At 35.5% G+C, this 17352-nt stretch overlaps 1 protein-coding gene across 1 annotated transcript in view; it reads right to left on the bottom strand.

The window, feature by feature from the left end:
- LOC120413316 (serine/threonine-protein kinase 32A-like) overlaps positions 1-17352 on the bottom strand; it is a 360996-nt gene that overhangs the window by 259492 nt on the left and 84152 nt on the right. Inside the window, exon 3 of the mRNA XM_039574084.2 lies at positions 5745-5800. Within this exon, the coding sequence (XP_039430018.1) occupies positions 5745-5800 (56 nt within the window). The remainder of the gene's footprint in view (positions 1-5744; positions 5801-17352) is intronic.

Raw genomic sequence — 17352 nt, 5'->3', positions numbered from 1 at the left:
AAATTCTTAAAATCCACACATTTTTTGTTCTTGCAAAAAAAAACATTTTTCAATTATCGATAACAATACTCTCTACTTTTGGCGAACAGTAAATTGGTTCCACTTTGACAGTTCAAAATTGAGGCCCTTGTGCGAACAATACAATTTAAAACTGAGTTAAAATTAATAATATAAACTGGGTTGACTTAGATACGTTTCCATTTTTTTCGCAAAATAAGAGTACAAGTTAAATTCGTATGGAGTGGTATGGAATCATACTGAACGTGGTAAAGAAGTGTTCAAATAACTTCAAAAATAATTTTATCGGTTAAAATGAGTTCAAATCGAAAAAACGAAAACACATTTTTTAGGTACACAAATAAAAAAACCCAAATTCATAGTTTTATTTTCAGCAGAATATAATTCATATAACATGTGAAAACTTGTTATGCGAGCTTCGAATTCAGTTTGAAATGATATATGAATCAATAATTTTAAAAACAAAATTAGTTTTGAAAAAAATTACACTTTCAAAAATTTACTTAAAACTCATAAGTATTATTAAATCAAGTTGACAGAATAAAAAGATGGTACATAAGACGAAGAAAAAAGCACGTTAAAAATATTTAATCCGAACAATGTTACCCCGGTTAACAGTACTCTAAAATAAAATTAAGTAATTCTTTTTCATAAAAAGTTAAATTCCCCTACACCAATTTTATTTATTAAAAAATAGCAGGCTGCATTTTAATTAACCCCCTACTGCCTAAATTTAGTTTCGAATTTTTTTATTTTTCCCGTGTTCAGGAGGTCATTTTGAGCAACTTTTTTGCCATCCTCACCTTACTGAGGAAAGGCTATAAAATCACTCGAAAACTGAACTTCTCAATTAGACCTCCTAGACCCACCTTCATGTATACCTATCGACTCAGAATCGAATTCTGAGCAAATGTCTGTGTGTGTGTGTGTTTGTGTGTAGGGATGTGGGTCTGTGCACCAAAAAATATGCACTCGATTATCTCAGCACTGGCTTAACCGATTTGGACCGTTTTGGTCTCATTCGATTCATCTTGGGGTCCCATAAGTCCCTATTGAAAATTATGAAGTTTAGTAAAGTACTTCAAAAGTTATGCTAAAAAAACGATTTTGACTAAAGTCCGGAAGATTGTAAAAAGAGTGGTTTGTGTAAGAAACCTCGTCACGTTATGCATTTTTAGAAAGGTATTCGATAGTCCTTTTCAACGTGTTCAAAAGATTGAAGATCTGACAACCCTATCAAAAGTTATAAGTACTTGGATTTTTTTTTCTTTTTAGAGGTCGGATCTCAGATATCACGATGAAAACGTTGTCCGGATCTATCATGCAACCCGTCGTTGAACAGGTAATCAAAAGACCTTTGCAACGCGTCCAAAACATTGAAGATCTGACAACCCTATCAAAAGTTATAGGCACTTAAGAGTTATTTATACACTTTTTGGAGGCTAGTTCTCAGATATTTAGATGAAAACGTATTCTAAATATATTATGCGACCTATCTTTGGATAGGTAATTTAAAGACCTTCCCACGAGCGTGTCTATTTTGGATAGCATTACCCTTTGAATGAGAGGAAGGCACCAACCACCTAAGGGTGGATTAAGTAACGTTTTTCTACGAAAAACTTCAATTTTCTTGTTTTATGTTTTTCTTGTTTCATTTTTAGTATTTTAATTTGCATTTATCATGTTTAGTAAATGTTTGATTTTGAAAGTATTTGGCCCATTCTACCACCTCCTATCATCACATTTTGCCTATCTATTTTTTCATGTTTTTACAGACACTTTTTTCAAATTTTTGCTTGTTTTTCATTATTTCTGCTATAAAATGGCAACATTATTATTTAAATTGCAAAAAAATGCATAGAAGCATAGTCTGAAACAGTAGAAAAAATACTGCATAGTTCTTTTTACTTTAAATTTAGGAAATGTTAGTAAACAAACACAGCCAAAGTTGTCTCCTGAAAAATACATTTTTAAAAACATTGGCTAAGTCACCTAAAATAAGTAAAACTTCCAACCCATAAATTTTCTTAAATTTCAAGAGTTCTTCTTTTCAATGCTTTTTAAAGATAAAAAAATGGTTGAAAAATTGATTTTTTGGCGATTTTTTAAATCGAATCCCGTCTAAAGGCGGGGTTGGGTTGTAAAAAAAATCGCTTATTTAACTCGTTTTTTATCACAAAAAAAAACACTGATTGCGCAAAATAACTATTTTTGGATATAGAAAAAAAGATGACAAAAAACATCTTTTGAGAGCGGCACAAGGTCAAAATTCGTTTGGCAGTGTTGCCATTTTTTCAAAAAATCAAAAAATCTGAATCTTTGATTTAGCTTGAAACTTGAAACCAAATCAATAATACACAGAAAAAAATTATCATGGTAATATTACATCTGGGAAGGGGTACATCTTTTATGTCAGAAAAAAGGTGTAATTTTACCTCTGAAAATGTGTAATTTTGTAAATGTAAATTTATTTTTTTCTGGTGTAATGTCACTTTTTCAGTCTAAATTGAGGTAAAATTACATCATAAAAGAGGTAATATTCAACCTTCCAAAATTACAGCTTTCAAATTTACATTATTTTTTTCTGTGTGGCCCAAATATGTGACATTATTCACCCTATTAAAGTCATGGCCATGCTTGATCGTCCCTGAAAATTAGTTCTTTTTCGAAACAGATCAAAAATTTCTCTTTGATCTGGGAAGGGGTGCATCTTTTATGTAAGAAAAAATGAGGAATTTTACCTCTAAAAATTTGCAATTTTACGATTATTTTATTGTTATGTCACATTTTCACTCTAAATTGAGGTAAAATCACATCATAAAAGAGGTTTTATTCAACCTTCCAAATTTACACAATTTTCACTGTGTAGTTTTAAGCAATTCTGTAAAAAAAAATCGGTCAATTTCTTGAACATACAATCCAGGCTCGATTATCCGAAGACCTTGATACAATTTCACTTCGGATAATCAAAACTTCTGATAGCCGAGGCTTCGGATAATCGCGTCTGGACTGTACTGATTTTATGAATAAATTATTTTAAATAACTTTAAATGTTATGTATTTTATTGAAAAAGGAGGTACTATTCAATCGCAAATTTAAGGCGGGGCCAGATAATGTCCATGCATAATTTGTTCTAGCACAATGTTAGAATGATGCCAATTACACTTTCCCATTGTTATCCCGTACTCTATATTGCAGGAAAAAAAAATAACTTGAGTTTGGTTAAAAAGCTATTTGTTTAGCTGTATTTTTTTTATAATACCCTAATAATACAAAAATTTTAAAATGGTGGCATTGTATTTCACTTTTGTTGGAAAAAGTAAAAAGAAAATATCGAATTTTTTTTTCAGAGTGTAACTATAATTTTTATTAATCCTAAGCTTTGCTAACGATACTAAATCGTTCGGAAATTCTTTTCTAAGATACAGATTAACCAATATTTATAAAACATTTCTGTAGTTCTCATGAGATGGCAGATCTAAAATGATTTTTTTTTCCGAATTTAGTTTTTAAGAAATATAATAAAAATAAATATTCATAACATATAAAAACTGAAGTTACATAATTTTGAAATCCACAAACCTACACTCAATGTCATTAGGCACCCCCCAAGGGCACAGCAGACGAAACTTTTCATCTCAAACGAACCTCAAAAACCATACTAATCAGATCAGATCCCAATCAGTAGAGTAGAAAACGAACTAATCTCTAGCTTTCAAAAGACTCAAATTGGCAGTCTCCGGGGTAGAGAAGAAAGCAAACCTCCCCGCTTATCAGTACAGAGCCCATCAAAAAATCAGTTCAAACTTTTGATGTGGTCGACTTTTTGGGTAATCCCTCTCCAAGGGTAAACGGACATTGACGTCCTGCTGTTTTTGCGCCTAGTTGAGGGGTTCAAAAATAGCCACGTGACTTTGAACTCCTCTCCCCAATGGGTTGTAAAATTTTCCCCCAAAAAACGATCAAAACCCATCTGACTCTGACGGGCGACGTCCACGCGAATTCCATCGCGCGGAAAGTGAGGTTAGTTTCGCTCCAAAAAATTACCCAAAGTCATCCTTCAGCAGTGCAGCCGGCACTCGAAATTAATGTGTGTGTGTGTGTGTGTGAGTCCACCTAGTTGGGTAAAATGTTCGCCCCTCGAAAGTCAAGAACACTCCGCTTGCCAGTGGCGTACGGTGGCAAATAGGGTGGAGGGGGCCGTTTTTGACATTTCTTTTAAGCAACCTTAAATTTTTAAAAGAAGAATGAATTTAGATCAAAACACTTCAAATCGAGTAAATGTTCAAACTTGGTACTTTTACCCTAACTTTTAGAAGAGCAGTTTCTGCTAGGTTTAGGAAACGACGAAAAAACTGCTTCCTCTTGAAACAACTGTGCTGTGGGCACACCAGAACACCAGAGTACGGAACTACGACGACGAAACCATGTTGAAAAATGAAGCACGTGTAGGGTAAACTGTACGAGTTTTGGCACGACTTATGAGGAACGAAGGATCTCTTCACTTTTTTAAACGCTCAAGCTGTATTGAAAAGTATAAATTACCGTAATAAATCCTCTTTTTTTTCCTTTTACACTCTTAAATAAGATTACCCTATATTGTTGGCTAGCAGCAAGAGTGTTCTTTGCTCTCTCAACCATAATTGAGAGTAGAAGCGGGGTAGCTAAGGCAAAGCGAAACAACACTACTTATTATAGAGCTTTTGAAGTGCATTTCTCAATGCCACCGACAGGGGGCACTAGTTTGTGAGTGTGTGTGTCAGATGCCACATACTGCGCTCGAAAGTGGCTCCCCTAGTTGTGTTACATGATGGCCAGATCTGCTAATTTTCGAGATCTGTGCTTAAAATCTGACAGATGCTGTAGGTTTAATTCGTAGCAGAGTTTTTTCTCTTTCTAGCTAAACTCAGTTCAGGTTCAGGTTCAGGTTCAGGTTCAGGTTCAGGTTCAGGTTCAGGTTCAGGTTCAGGTTCAGGTTCAGGTTCAGGTTCAGGTTCAGGTTCAGGTTCAGGTTCAGGTTCAGGTTCAGGTTCAGGTTCAGGTTCAGGTTCAGGTTCAGGTTCAGGTTCAGGTTCAGGTTCAGGTTCAGGTTCAGGTTCAGGTTCAGGTTCAGGTTCAGGTTCAGGTTCAGGTTCAGGTTCAGGTTCAGGTTCAGGTTCAGGTTCAGGTTCAGGTTCAGGTTCAGGTTCAGGTTCAGGTTCAGGTTCAGGTTCAGGTTCAGGTTCAGGTTCAGGTTCAGGTTCAGGTTCAGGTTCAGGTTCAGGTTCAGGTTCAGGTTCAGGTTCAGGTTCAGGTTCAGGTTCAGGTTCAGGTTCAGGTTCAGGTTCAGGTTCAGGTTCAGGTTCAGGTTCAGGTTCAGGTTCAGGTTCAGGTTCAGGTTCAGGTTCAGGTTCAGGTTCAGGTTCAGGTTCAGGTTCAGGTTCAGGTTCAGGTTCAGGTTCAGGTTCAGGTTCAGGTTCAGGTTCAGGTTCAGGTTCAGGTTCAGGTTCATGTTCAGGTTCAGGTTCAGGTTCAGTTCAGTTCAGTTGGAAATTCAAAACTGAGTTCTCCATAGTTTTTTTTCATGATTCGGTTTTCCAAAATAAAATTTGACGAACAAAAATTAAGAGTGGACTGCTTTTTGATTTTAAAATCGTAAATTATCAATGTGTGCAGTCTACCCAAACTTTAGATTAAGCTTGATTGATTCCCCACCCAGTATTGCTACGAAACCACTCTGTCTTACCTTTCCAAAGCTGCCCTTTCCGATGTTTCTCAGGATTTGGAAGTGATCGAAATTAACTGAAAATAAACAAGAGAAAGGCACACGTCAATCAGTTTATTTAAGCATGAAACCCTTCGCCAGCTCAGCTACAAAAGCGCCCGAAAATGAAGCTATTTCTCCGTGTTCTCAACCAGACAAATGCCTAAATTTACGAAAACATCCCAAATGCAAATGCAAAATGAAACGAACCCCTCAAGAAATACCTCTTGTTCGAAAACTCCGCAAATCAACGCCGCCAAATTTGCCTTTTTTTTCAAATGACGTGAATGGCATTGAAAATCACTCCCCAGTTCTGTTCGGAGCCGTTCGTGAGGTTCCTTTCGTCCAGGAAAGAAGACAAAATCCTGATGATGAAGTCCATTTCCCCCGGCGGCATCATCATCGTCGTCATCGTCGTTTTTGGGACGGATTTTCCCATCATCCAACAACGGGCCCCAGGATATGCGGAAAACAGCGAGTTGTTGACACAACCAACGAAACGAGATTTTCGGGTTCAAGATTTTCTCTGGTTGAGGAAATTTTTGGGATCGTCTTTTGGTACGCAGCACGGATTGGGGGGGTAAAGTGGCAGTTTTGGGTCATTTGAAGAATTTGAACCCCAAAAAAAACAACATTAAATCAAAAGGCTAAAAACCAATTTCCAAAATTTTTGACAAATCCCAAATCACCCCAAAACCTGTCAGTTCCAACCCGGACCACCTCAACAAACGCATTCCCGAAAATCCCCGGCAGTCCAAAAATCCCGGCTCAAGTGCGGGTTACGAGTGAACGAAACCGATCCGGACCGACCAAAATTAGGGGGAAGGAAAAGGGGGACTGATACGATCCGCCCCCCAATCGGCCGGGGTACAGAAGGGCCCCATTATGGTGGTAAATTTACGATTGGAGCCAATAAAAGAGGCGCTTGAGGGGGTTTGAAAGATGGCCAAAAAAACGAAGAAGAAATTCGTTCAACTTTGAAGTGGGTTGAATGGAGCGGAAGCATTTGTATACCGATTCGGATCTAATTTGGGGGAAGATAGTTTGATCAGGATAGTGGCCCAGCAAGTTGGCAGAGGACCGTAACTAGAGGTTGGATCTTGGTAAATATTGTTTTGGGAATGGAAAATAAAACGCAGTATTTCTGGTCCTTCAACCACAGTCTTATTAAGAGTGTGCTTCCACAAATATATCCCATTTGAAGGAAATTAAATTTCAATGATTCGAGATCAAGATATATGTATCAGTATTGAAAAATCTTGAATCTCAATCTCTAATCAGATGATCAGATGAGAAGATCAGATAATCCTACAAAAAAGTGTCCTCGAACGTCCAGGTCTGAAAATATGTGTTTCGAAAGGTTCAAAAAATTACCTGGTTACAAATACACCGGGAAGGAAGAAAAACAAAGAAAATGAATTCTTAGTTTTACCATAATGGGAGCATTCTCTCATAACGTAACACAAAATTTTGGATTTTTTACTCCCCTCCCGTAACTATCTTGCACCCCCAATGTAACGCGTAACAAAAGGTCCTTTTTTAAAATTTATATGATTGCTTATAACGTCATGATTCTAATTCCCGGATGCTTCGAAATATAATAAAATAAAATTATAAGATTACCAGAAATGCGAAACATTTCACGTGAAATATTTCATAGGCGTCCGAAGCACCGGGAAGGCACAGCAGAAATTTATGGTTTTGATTTCCTTAAATTCTAGCAATTTTTTATATAAAATATCGATTGTTTTGATGTTAACAGCTAATTTGAGACCTACAGAATGCCATTCACTAACATTTCAGTCCAAATTTTTGTGATTCAATGGCAAAAACGAGTGTTTGGAATTCGAAGCAAAAGTGTCCGGATTTCGAATCAGCTTTTATCAGTGTCCGGGATTCGAAGCACAAAAATTCATTTTAATTTTCAAATTTTGATGAAAAAATGTTTGAAAATACATATTTTTCATGCATTCTTTTAAAACTGACTGTTAGTACTACATCCTGATGATATTTCTTCATTTCTAACTTATTACATGTTTTTTTTGTCAGCTATAACAAAAATAATATGCTACTAATTGTCCGGATTTCGAATCATGACGTTATCAAAATTAAAAAGGCCCGATTTTCAATTTTAAAATATGGAACGTTCGTGAAATTTTCCATTTTTTTTTAAAGCAATATTTTCATTTTTTTCAATCAAGACTAACATTTCAAAAGGGCCAAACATTCAATATTGCGCCCTTTTGAAATGTAAGTCTTGATTTAAAAAAAAATAATGATTTTGGAAAAATCGGAAAATTTCACGAATGTTTTATATTTTAACATTGAAAATCAAACCACTAAATGCTGCGATAAATACATTAGAAAATGGTGGGGTGTTTGGTTGAGACTTGGAAAACATCAATTTTCCTGATTTGAAATCTTTGCATGGCAATAACTCAGCAACTAAAGGTCGTATCAACAAAGCTTATTAAAGAGAATTTTCTCAGCTGTTAAAGCCTTTAAGGCAGGCAAATATGAGCACTAATTTAAAAAATATATAACTCCGACTTTTTTCAAAAAAGTTACCAAAAAATGGCTATAACTTGAAAACGGTGCACTATAACAAAATTTCACTAAAGTACTTTATGATTGAAAATTTAATTTTACATCTAAAATTGCGACAAATGTTTCGATTTTTTGAAAAAAAAATGGTATTGGTTCAAAAATTCATAACTCGATAAAAGATTTTATGCACATTCTGGAAATTTTGGAAAAGCCACCAAATTTGAATGGAAAATTATATGGGCAAACAAATGATGCAAAATGACTTCTTTGCATGACGAAGACACCAAAAAAAAATCAGCCGGATTAAAAAAAAACATTAAAAAATAAAATTAAAAGAAAAAGTTCGATTTTGTAGGGAATTGATCTACTACGTTACGTAATAAAAGAACGCTCCCTTAAAAGAACCCATTTCATAATGAAAATATTTCAGCAAGTAATGGTCCGACTTTCAATGTTGAAATATGAAACATTCGTGAAATTTTCCGATTTTTTCGAAAACAATATTTCCAAAATTTTAAAATCTAGGCTAACATTGCAAAAAAGCCAAACATTGAATATAACGCCCTTATGAAATGTAAGTCTTGATTTGAAAATTTAATTTTCGAATAGATTGGAAAATTTCACGAATGTTTCATATTTTTACATAGAAAATCGGACCATTAGTTGCTGAGATATCGACAATAGAAAGGATTGTTAAGGTAAGACTTGACTTAAAAGTCAATTGAAAATTTGGTTTATAAGACCTTTTCAAAAAAAAACTCTGGAATTTTCCTGTTTTGACATCTTTGCATAGTTATATCTCAACAACTTAAGGTCGTATCAACAAAGTTCAAAAAAGAAAATATAGAGAATTTTCTCAGCTTCTCAAAAATATTTTTTTTCCAGAAGTGACTCCGACTCCGACTTTCAAACTACCGACTCCGACTATATTCAAAAAAGTTACCTAAAAATGGCCATAACTTAAAAACAATGCACTATATCAAAATTTCACTAAAGAACTTTTTAATTGCCAATTCGATTTCACACCTAAAAATGAAGTTGAAAAATTTTAGCGACCAATATTTCGATTTTTGAAAAAATCTGTATTGGTATAAAAAATTATAACACGGTCAAAGAATATTTGCACATTCTGGAAAATTCTGGAAAGTTTTTATCTGTAAAAATGTTTTTTTTTTTTTGCATATCAAGTTTGAGTGACAAAAAGTGAAATTAAAAATCACCAATTTATTTACCGTGTATCTTTTTTTTCAGTGTAGTCTTTATTCATACCTACAACTTTGCCGAAGACACCAAATCGATCAAAAAATTCCTTCAAAAGAATCAGATTTTTGAATTATCATAAATCATTTTTGTATGGACAGCTGCCAAATTTTATGGAAAATTAAAAGGACAAACTAATTATGCAAAATGGTTTCTTTGCATAACGAAAACGCCAAAAAAGTTTCAGCCTGATGAAAAAATACAAAAATTAAAAGAAAAAGTTGGATTTCTCAACTGCTTTACGTAATTGAAGAACGCCCCCTTAAAGGTCTCAATTTCATAATGCCAATATTTCAGCAACTAAAAGGTCCAATTTTCAATGAAAAAAATGCATCATTTGTTAAGTTTTCTGATCTCTTATTTTGAAAATTTCAAAACCAAGACTAACATTTCAAAAGGGCATAATATCAAACTTCCAAAATAGTAACTTGTTGCTGATTTGTGCGAAAATTCTAAAAATGGTTCAGCACTTTTATGGGAGATCATTTTCGTTACCACCCTTCGGTCCCTTGGAGGACTTCAACACACGAGTTTCACCCTTCCCTTGCCTTCCTCATCTTACTGAGGAAAGGCTATAAAATCACCCGAAAAACAAAATTCTTAATTTGACCTCCTAGACCCACCTTCATGTATACATATCGACAAATCGAAAAAAAATGTACTGAGTTATCTCGGCACTGACTGACCCGATTTGGACCGTTTTGGTCTCATTTGATCCGTCTTGGGGTCCCATAAGTTGCTATTGAAAATGATAAAGTTTAGTTAAGTACTTCAAAAGTTATGCAAAAAAAAAACGATTTTAACAAAAGTCCGGAAGATTGTAAAAAGAGACCCTTCTTTTGTAAGAAACCTCGTCATGTTATGCATTTTTAGAAAGGTATTCGAAAGACCTTTTCAACGAGTTCAATAGATTGAAGATCTGACAACCCTATCGAAAGTTATAAGCACTTAAGTGTTTTTTATGAACTTTTTATGATCTCAGATATTGCCTAGCATTACACTCTAAATGTGAGGAAGGCACCAACCACCCCAAGGTGGGTTAAGTAACGTTTTGCCTTCCTCACGTCAATGAGGAAAGGCTATAAAATCACTCGAAAAATGAACTTCTTTATTTGACCTCGTAGACCCACCTTCACGTATACCTATCGACTCAGAATCAACTTCTGAACAAATGTCTGTGCGTGTGTCTGGATGTGAGTCCGTGCACCGAAAAATATGCACTCGATTATCTCCGGACTGGCTGAACCGATTTGGATCGTTTTAGTCTCATTCGATCCGTCTTGGGGTCTCACAAGACCCTAGTTAATATTATGAAGTTTAGAAAAGTACTTCAAAAGTTATGCTAAAAAAACGATTTTAGCTAAACTTCGGAAGATTGTAAAAAGGGTGGTTTTTGTAAGAAAACCCGTCATGCTATATATTATTAGAAAGGTATTTGAAAGACCTTTCCAACGCGTTAAAAAGATTGAAGATCTGACAACCCCATCAAAAGTTATGAGCACTTAAGTGTTATTTATTGACTTTTTTGAAGCCGGATCTCAAATATTTTGATGAAAAAGTTGTCCGGATCTATCATGCGACCCATCGTTGGATAGGTAATCAAAAGACCTTTCCAACAAGCCCAAAAGATTGAAGATCTGACAACCCTATCAAAAGTTATAAGTACTTTAGTGTTTTTGATACACTTTTTTGAGGCCGGATCTCAGATAATTTGATAAAAAATAAGTGTTATTTATACACTTTTTTGAGGACGTGTAGTGTCTTTACTTTATGAATGTGAGGAAGGCACCAACCACCTAAAGGTGGATTAAGTAACGTTTTTAGATTAAAATCGTAATTTTTTAGAGGCTTTATCTGGAAAACGGTTCCTTCTGTGAAGTTACTTCCGATTACAATTTTGATTTTTAATTTTAAAAACTGTTTTCAAATCAAATTTTGGAGTAAAAATATAGGCCAAATAAAAAAAAATTAAATCCATTGCCGGAATTCGGGGAAAATTGCATTTTTGGATATAATTAAGTAGTACAAATTCTTTGGCTTGAAGTGATCAAAGCGATTCCAGCCTAATTTATTTCAATTAATTTTAGCTTTTGGCCAGGCAAAAAGGGAGCGTTCTTTTATTACGTAACGCTCCATATGAAAACATATTTTTTGGATGGAAAGTTAAGAGGGCGGTGGGAAATAAATATTGTGTTACGTAATAAAAGAACGCTCCCAAAGATAATCATTAAAAATAATATATTACTCAAGCTTACCTTTGTGATCATATTCAAAAAGGCCGTATTAAGTAAACAATTCACCAAACTTTATCAACAGTGTAGTAAATGAGTGATAGAAAAACTATCATTTGACGATTCTTGCACCAAAATATCAGAGGTATCGTCGCTACAGCTTGTGAGTTCTCTTCGTTTATCTCGTGTCTGTCAACAAGAGCATTCTCTTTCTATCACTCCTTTTCTATTCATCGTTCATCCTTTTTCGCCGAAGATTCTTTTGTTTTCCCCAAAAAAAAACGTCCCGTTAAAATGCGTTGGCATTTGATTTATTTATTTTTTTTTGTAACTGCTTTTGTGGGATGATTATGATTGTGGGAATGAGAGAGAAAAATAGGATATCACAAGGGATTGTTGGGAGATGAAATTTGGGAAATGATGATTGTAATCGCTGAGAACAGAAAGTTTGGCAACTTTACAAGACTGTTTATGATATTCAATTGGGACTTGTGGGGCCGTTCTGCTAGAGTCGAGATATCGAATGTAATTAGCTAGGAGGCTTTGTTTTGAAGTTTAATTTCAAGTGAAGTTATTGCCTTTCCTCAGTGCGAGTATATTGATAAATTTCTAAAAAAAATTCTTCAATATTTATTTAAAAAGAAATGGACCCTTGCTAAATTAGTTAAGTTTTAACAAATTTAAACCAAAGCTTCCCATTGGTTACAAAATGAACCAAACAGCCACGCAGTGGCTTTCGCGGAAAACCCCAAACCGTTCTTCCCACAACTGCTGCTGCTGCTGCTCATCAATGTCAGTCCAGTCAAATGAATTGATTTGAAGTGGCTTCCGGCGTCACACATACACAGATGTACACCGCATCCCCGCGAGGGGTTTTCCGAGGGACCGTATACAATCCGTCCATTCATCATTTGGCTCTAAATTTTCCGAATGTCAATGTGGGCGGCATGTGTGGTTTTACGGTTTTACCCAACTCAGCTTTCGTTCAGCTGTGTTGACCCTCTAGTCTAGAGAAGGGTCCCCTCCCAACTGAACCCATCATTCCGACGAAAAATATGCAATATGAGGGACTATTTTCAATAAACGTTGGCCATTCGATACGAATGAACCCTCTTCAACTTTTATTACAATTGCTTATTAATATTTGCCGATGAGTGGAGTGAAGCCCAGGAGGCTGTTCCGGGAACGTTCGTATTTATTGCCGTCTCGTTTCCAACTAAACAAGTCCACGGGGGGGAGTGAGGAGGGTTTTGTGGGAATGCTGAGCTGAGCTCTACATATTGATACACTCGTCGGACCCTTTTTTATCGGATGGTGCATTGATGACCTCGATGATCCTCCGGAATGTTTGAAAATGGTAGTGGGATTGTTGCTTTTTTTTTTGGTTAGGGGAAGAGGACGAGGAAGCATATTGAGTAGATTAACCATCGACAGTTTAGTATAGATGGAATAAAATCATTCAAATTTCAATATGTTGCGGGAAGACTGTTGAGTAGAGTTGAAGTTTATCCGTTTTCATGATGCTGATCCGGTGGAAAATTTACGATTGGAAGGGATTTTCGGTCAAGTGGTCTGTTCGAGACGGAAGTAGAAGAACCGTTCAAAATCAACAGCAATTTGCAGTACTTTTGATGGGATTGTGGATTTTTAGCAGAAATGAGAATTGACAGGATGGAAAAGATATTTAACAATCAATTTTAATTATTTTATGTCACTGATTAGTTTTAATCTTATTTAAGTGGGGGAAGTGGGTTTAAACAGGCATTGAGGTCTAAAATCACTATGAATACAAAGATACGAGTTGTTCCTTTTAGTTCCGCTATATATTTTTAATATCTTGACAGATACGTATTTCGTCTACTACTTGCAGTAGTCATCGCACAACAACAAATTGCTCGCATTTTCGTGAAACTTGATGAATACTAATTTTCATTATTGCATTTGAGAGTTTTTTTGAGGCACGTAAAAACGTGGCACAATGGTCCAGGATTTTTTCGTTTTTTGCTTAAATCAGTGGTAAGAATAAATATATTTAATATTTTTTTGCAAAAGCCTCACTCCCTCAGGTTATAAGATAACAAAATTCTTACACCGGCATCGTCATCAGGGACGAATCGAGACACATGGGGAGTACTGAGACATTTGTTTTAGTCAAATTCTTGCATAATATTTTGATATTTTTGATTGATTTTGATTGAACAGATACAGATCAACAAAACTAGTGTATCGATTTCCTGATTTGAAGCTACAAAAATTGCCGTCCCTATTCAGACTGAAGTTCCGAGACGACACTTTTTGGTCTAAATTTTGACATAATTTAATTTTTTGGGAAATTCCACGTATGTTTAATGTTTAAATTTCGCGTAAGTTAATTAAGAATTTTTGGGAAATTCCACGTAAATTTAATTTATTGAAGTTGTGGAAAAATTATTATTTCCGTTAACCGTTACAATAATTTCCAATTTTTGCAATATTTGAATAACCATTTTTCAATATTTTTTGTCTACCTTTGCCGTATTTTCGACAAAATATGTATGCAGGAATTACCAGCAAAAAAAATTAAACATAGGTGACTGAATAAATGAAATGAGTAAAGGTAAAAACAAGATTGTCCGTCAGGCGTTTCTATTTGTTTCGTCGTCCGTGTCTGTTGCGGGTGACCATGAACGGCCATGATCGATGACGACCAACTTTTTCAAAACTTTTTTTCGTAAAATCGCGATAACTCGTGATGTTTATAAGCAAACCCCTTAGGTCTATATATCAAAATTTTTGTAATTGTCTGCTGACAATTTTGTAGAACATTGTTACACTCTAAAAAATAACCCTGCAAAGTTAGAAAAAAACACGAAATTTTAAAATGAAAAATTTTGCTCTAAATGCAAAAATGACCGTTCTGGGTCAATGTTGATTTGGAAAAAAGAACACTAAATTTCCCATAAAATGACATGTTCCAAAAATTTTTACAGTCAAGTAACGGAAAATGGAAGAATTTTTAAAACTTTTTTAGAATTTTTTTCGATGAAAAATACGTTTTTTCGGAATTCTGAGTACGCCATCAAATCGGGCGTCTAATTTTACATTGACACCAAATTTCTATCTCATCACCGTTTCAGGCTGCAAATTCTTGAAAAACACCTCTTTTTTCGCATGTTCAAATATGGAAGGGGTCGTACCACCCTTCCGTCACGAGATATCAAAAAACGGACCTCGGAATCGTGATCAGGGACAAAAGTGACCCCTTAGGACAAAGTTTCACGCAAATCGAAAAGGGGTCGGGGCAACTTTTCCCGATTTAGTGTGAGCTGGTAGAGAATTACCCCCATATAATTTAAAGGAATTTTTGGATCGATTTGGTGTCTTCGGCAAAGTTGTAGGTATAAATAAGGACTATACTGAAAAAAAGATACAAATTTGGTGATTACTGATTTTAATTCTTGTTACTAAAACTTGATTTGCAAAAAAAAAACACTATTTTTACTCATTTTTTCAATTTCTGATATGTTTTAAAGGACATCAAATGCCAAATTTTCAGAAATTTTCAGAACGGGCAAAACATCTTTGACCTAGTTATGGTTTTTTGAATCAATACAGATTTATTCAAAAAATCGAAATACTGGTCGCAAAAAAATGTAACTTCATTTATCGATGTAAAATCAAATTTTCAATCAAAAAGTACATTAGTGAAATTCTGATAAAGTGCACCGTTTTCAAGTTATAGCCATTTTTAGGTAACTTTTTTTAAAATAGTCTCAGTTATTCATTTTTTTAAATTAGTGCTTATATTTGCCTATCTTGAAAAAATGCTGAGAAAACTCTCTATATTCTGCTTTTTTGAACTTTGTTCATACGACCCTTAGTTGCTGAGATATTTCTATGCAAAAATTTAAAAACAGGGAAATTGATGTTTTCTAAGTCTCACCCAAACAACCCACTAGGGGAAATATACCCATTTTATGCCTAATAAGCGGTCGTGTTTTAATGATGCTGGATAATCTGGAATGTTTCTTGAAAATTAGTGAAACCAAGTACACCAACGAGTAGAGCAACTTTTTGTGAACATTTCTGTTTATTTACACTTTTACTAAAAGTTAATCTATTCCTTTTAACAGCATTTAAAAAAAAATATTTTCCAAGTGTATTCTAATCAGACTAGAATGCATTGCGCCACGCCCATTTTGCTATTCTCAGCTTAGTTCTTTATTCTTGCAGCGCTCTTTTGTGTCTGCTTAGTGCTATCAATTACGATGAAATTTTTAGCGAACACTCACGAAAGTAGCATTTATAGAGAAAGTTTCCTAGCATCACTGGCTCACTTCAACAGACGCTGGTGGTGGAGTTGGTGGCCACCCTTTGTTCTTGATTTGCCTTCGCTTCTCACTCGGTTTTCTTCAGCCTTCGATTGGAATGGGTCGTCAAAAGTCGAGCGTCAAAAGACTTGGCGCGTTTGTTTTTTTTTATGGCGCTTGCTAATTATTTACATGTTTCGGGATTTTTTTCCATGTAATGACTAACTAATGCTCAAAAGAACATGTTGCCGGTAGTTGGAAGCAATTTCATATCTTAAGCGCTTTGGAAACGTTAGCGCAAGTGAAATGATATTGATGGCGACTTTCGTTAAGCAGTTAACCTCTCATCTTGCGTGTGGATGTTTGTGCAAACAAAATGATGAGAAATGATCTGGCCAAATTGAAACTATGATCAAAAGTGCATTCAATTTGATCATTTTGGCCAGTAAGTGGCATTCGTTTGCGTACTTACTCGAGGCGGTGTTTTTGCTGATGAGTGCAAAAAAATCAGGCTCAGCTACGAGAAAAATAAAGACAAATCTATAATCTGTGCAGAGGAAATGTTCCCTATTAGGAGGAATTGGAAGGTTGCTGAAAGTTCATAGCAAAATTTTCTAAAAAGAAACTTGCTTGCCAATCATTAAAAACCACAAAGTTTGACACCGGCTACTCTAGACTTTGGCAAGTTCTAAAAAAAATCAAAATCAAACCATCCACATTAACGACCCCCGGGTCTTTTGTGGTCTCTATTGCAAGTTTCTGCTCGAACCTAGGAGTCCGAAGGCTTGAATGGGGAGAGCACCCAAACCTCTTTCTACTCCAAGGAACCTTCCACCCCAGTGTTTGAACTGACGACCTTTGGATTGCGAGTCCAACCGCCGCCAGCGATTCCACCGGAGTAGGCTTGGTTTGGTGTGTTGTTTGTACTTATGGCATGGAGACGACTCCTACACCTGGAATGACTTAACGGCCTAACAACCAAGGCCGGGACCGACATTTTACTTCCTCATCCGATGGAAGGTTGGTGCAGATGGGAATCGAATCCAGAATCATCCGCTTACAAAGCGGACAGCATAACCATTCGGCCACGCACTGCCACCAAGTTCTGTCAAATTTCAATTCTCATTTCTACGTTGATTTGTGAGCTTCAAAATCGCCAACGTGAGCTCTTCGATGGAACCTTGGTCGGTACTGAAAAATATATGTGGCCGATTTTAGCGTGACATACTTTATTGATGACGTCAAAGATTATGTGATGTTCAG

Source organism: Culex pipiens, chromosome 1 (assembly GCF_016801865.2).
Source record: "Culex pipiens pallens isolate TS chromosome 1, TS_CPP_V2, whole genome shotgun sequence".
NCBI lineage: Eukaryota > Metazoa > Arthropoda > Insecta > Diptera > Culicidae > Culex > Culex pipiens.
The sequence above is the reverse complement of the archived record's forward strand: the minus strand, read 5'-3'. Positions and strand labels throughout refer to the sequence as shown.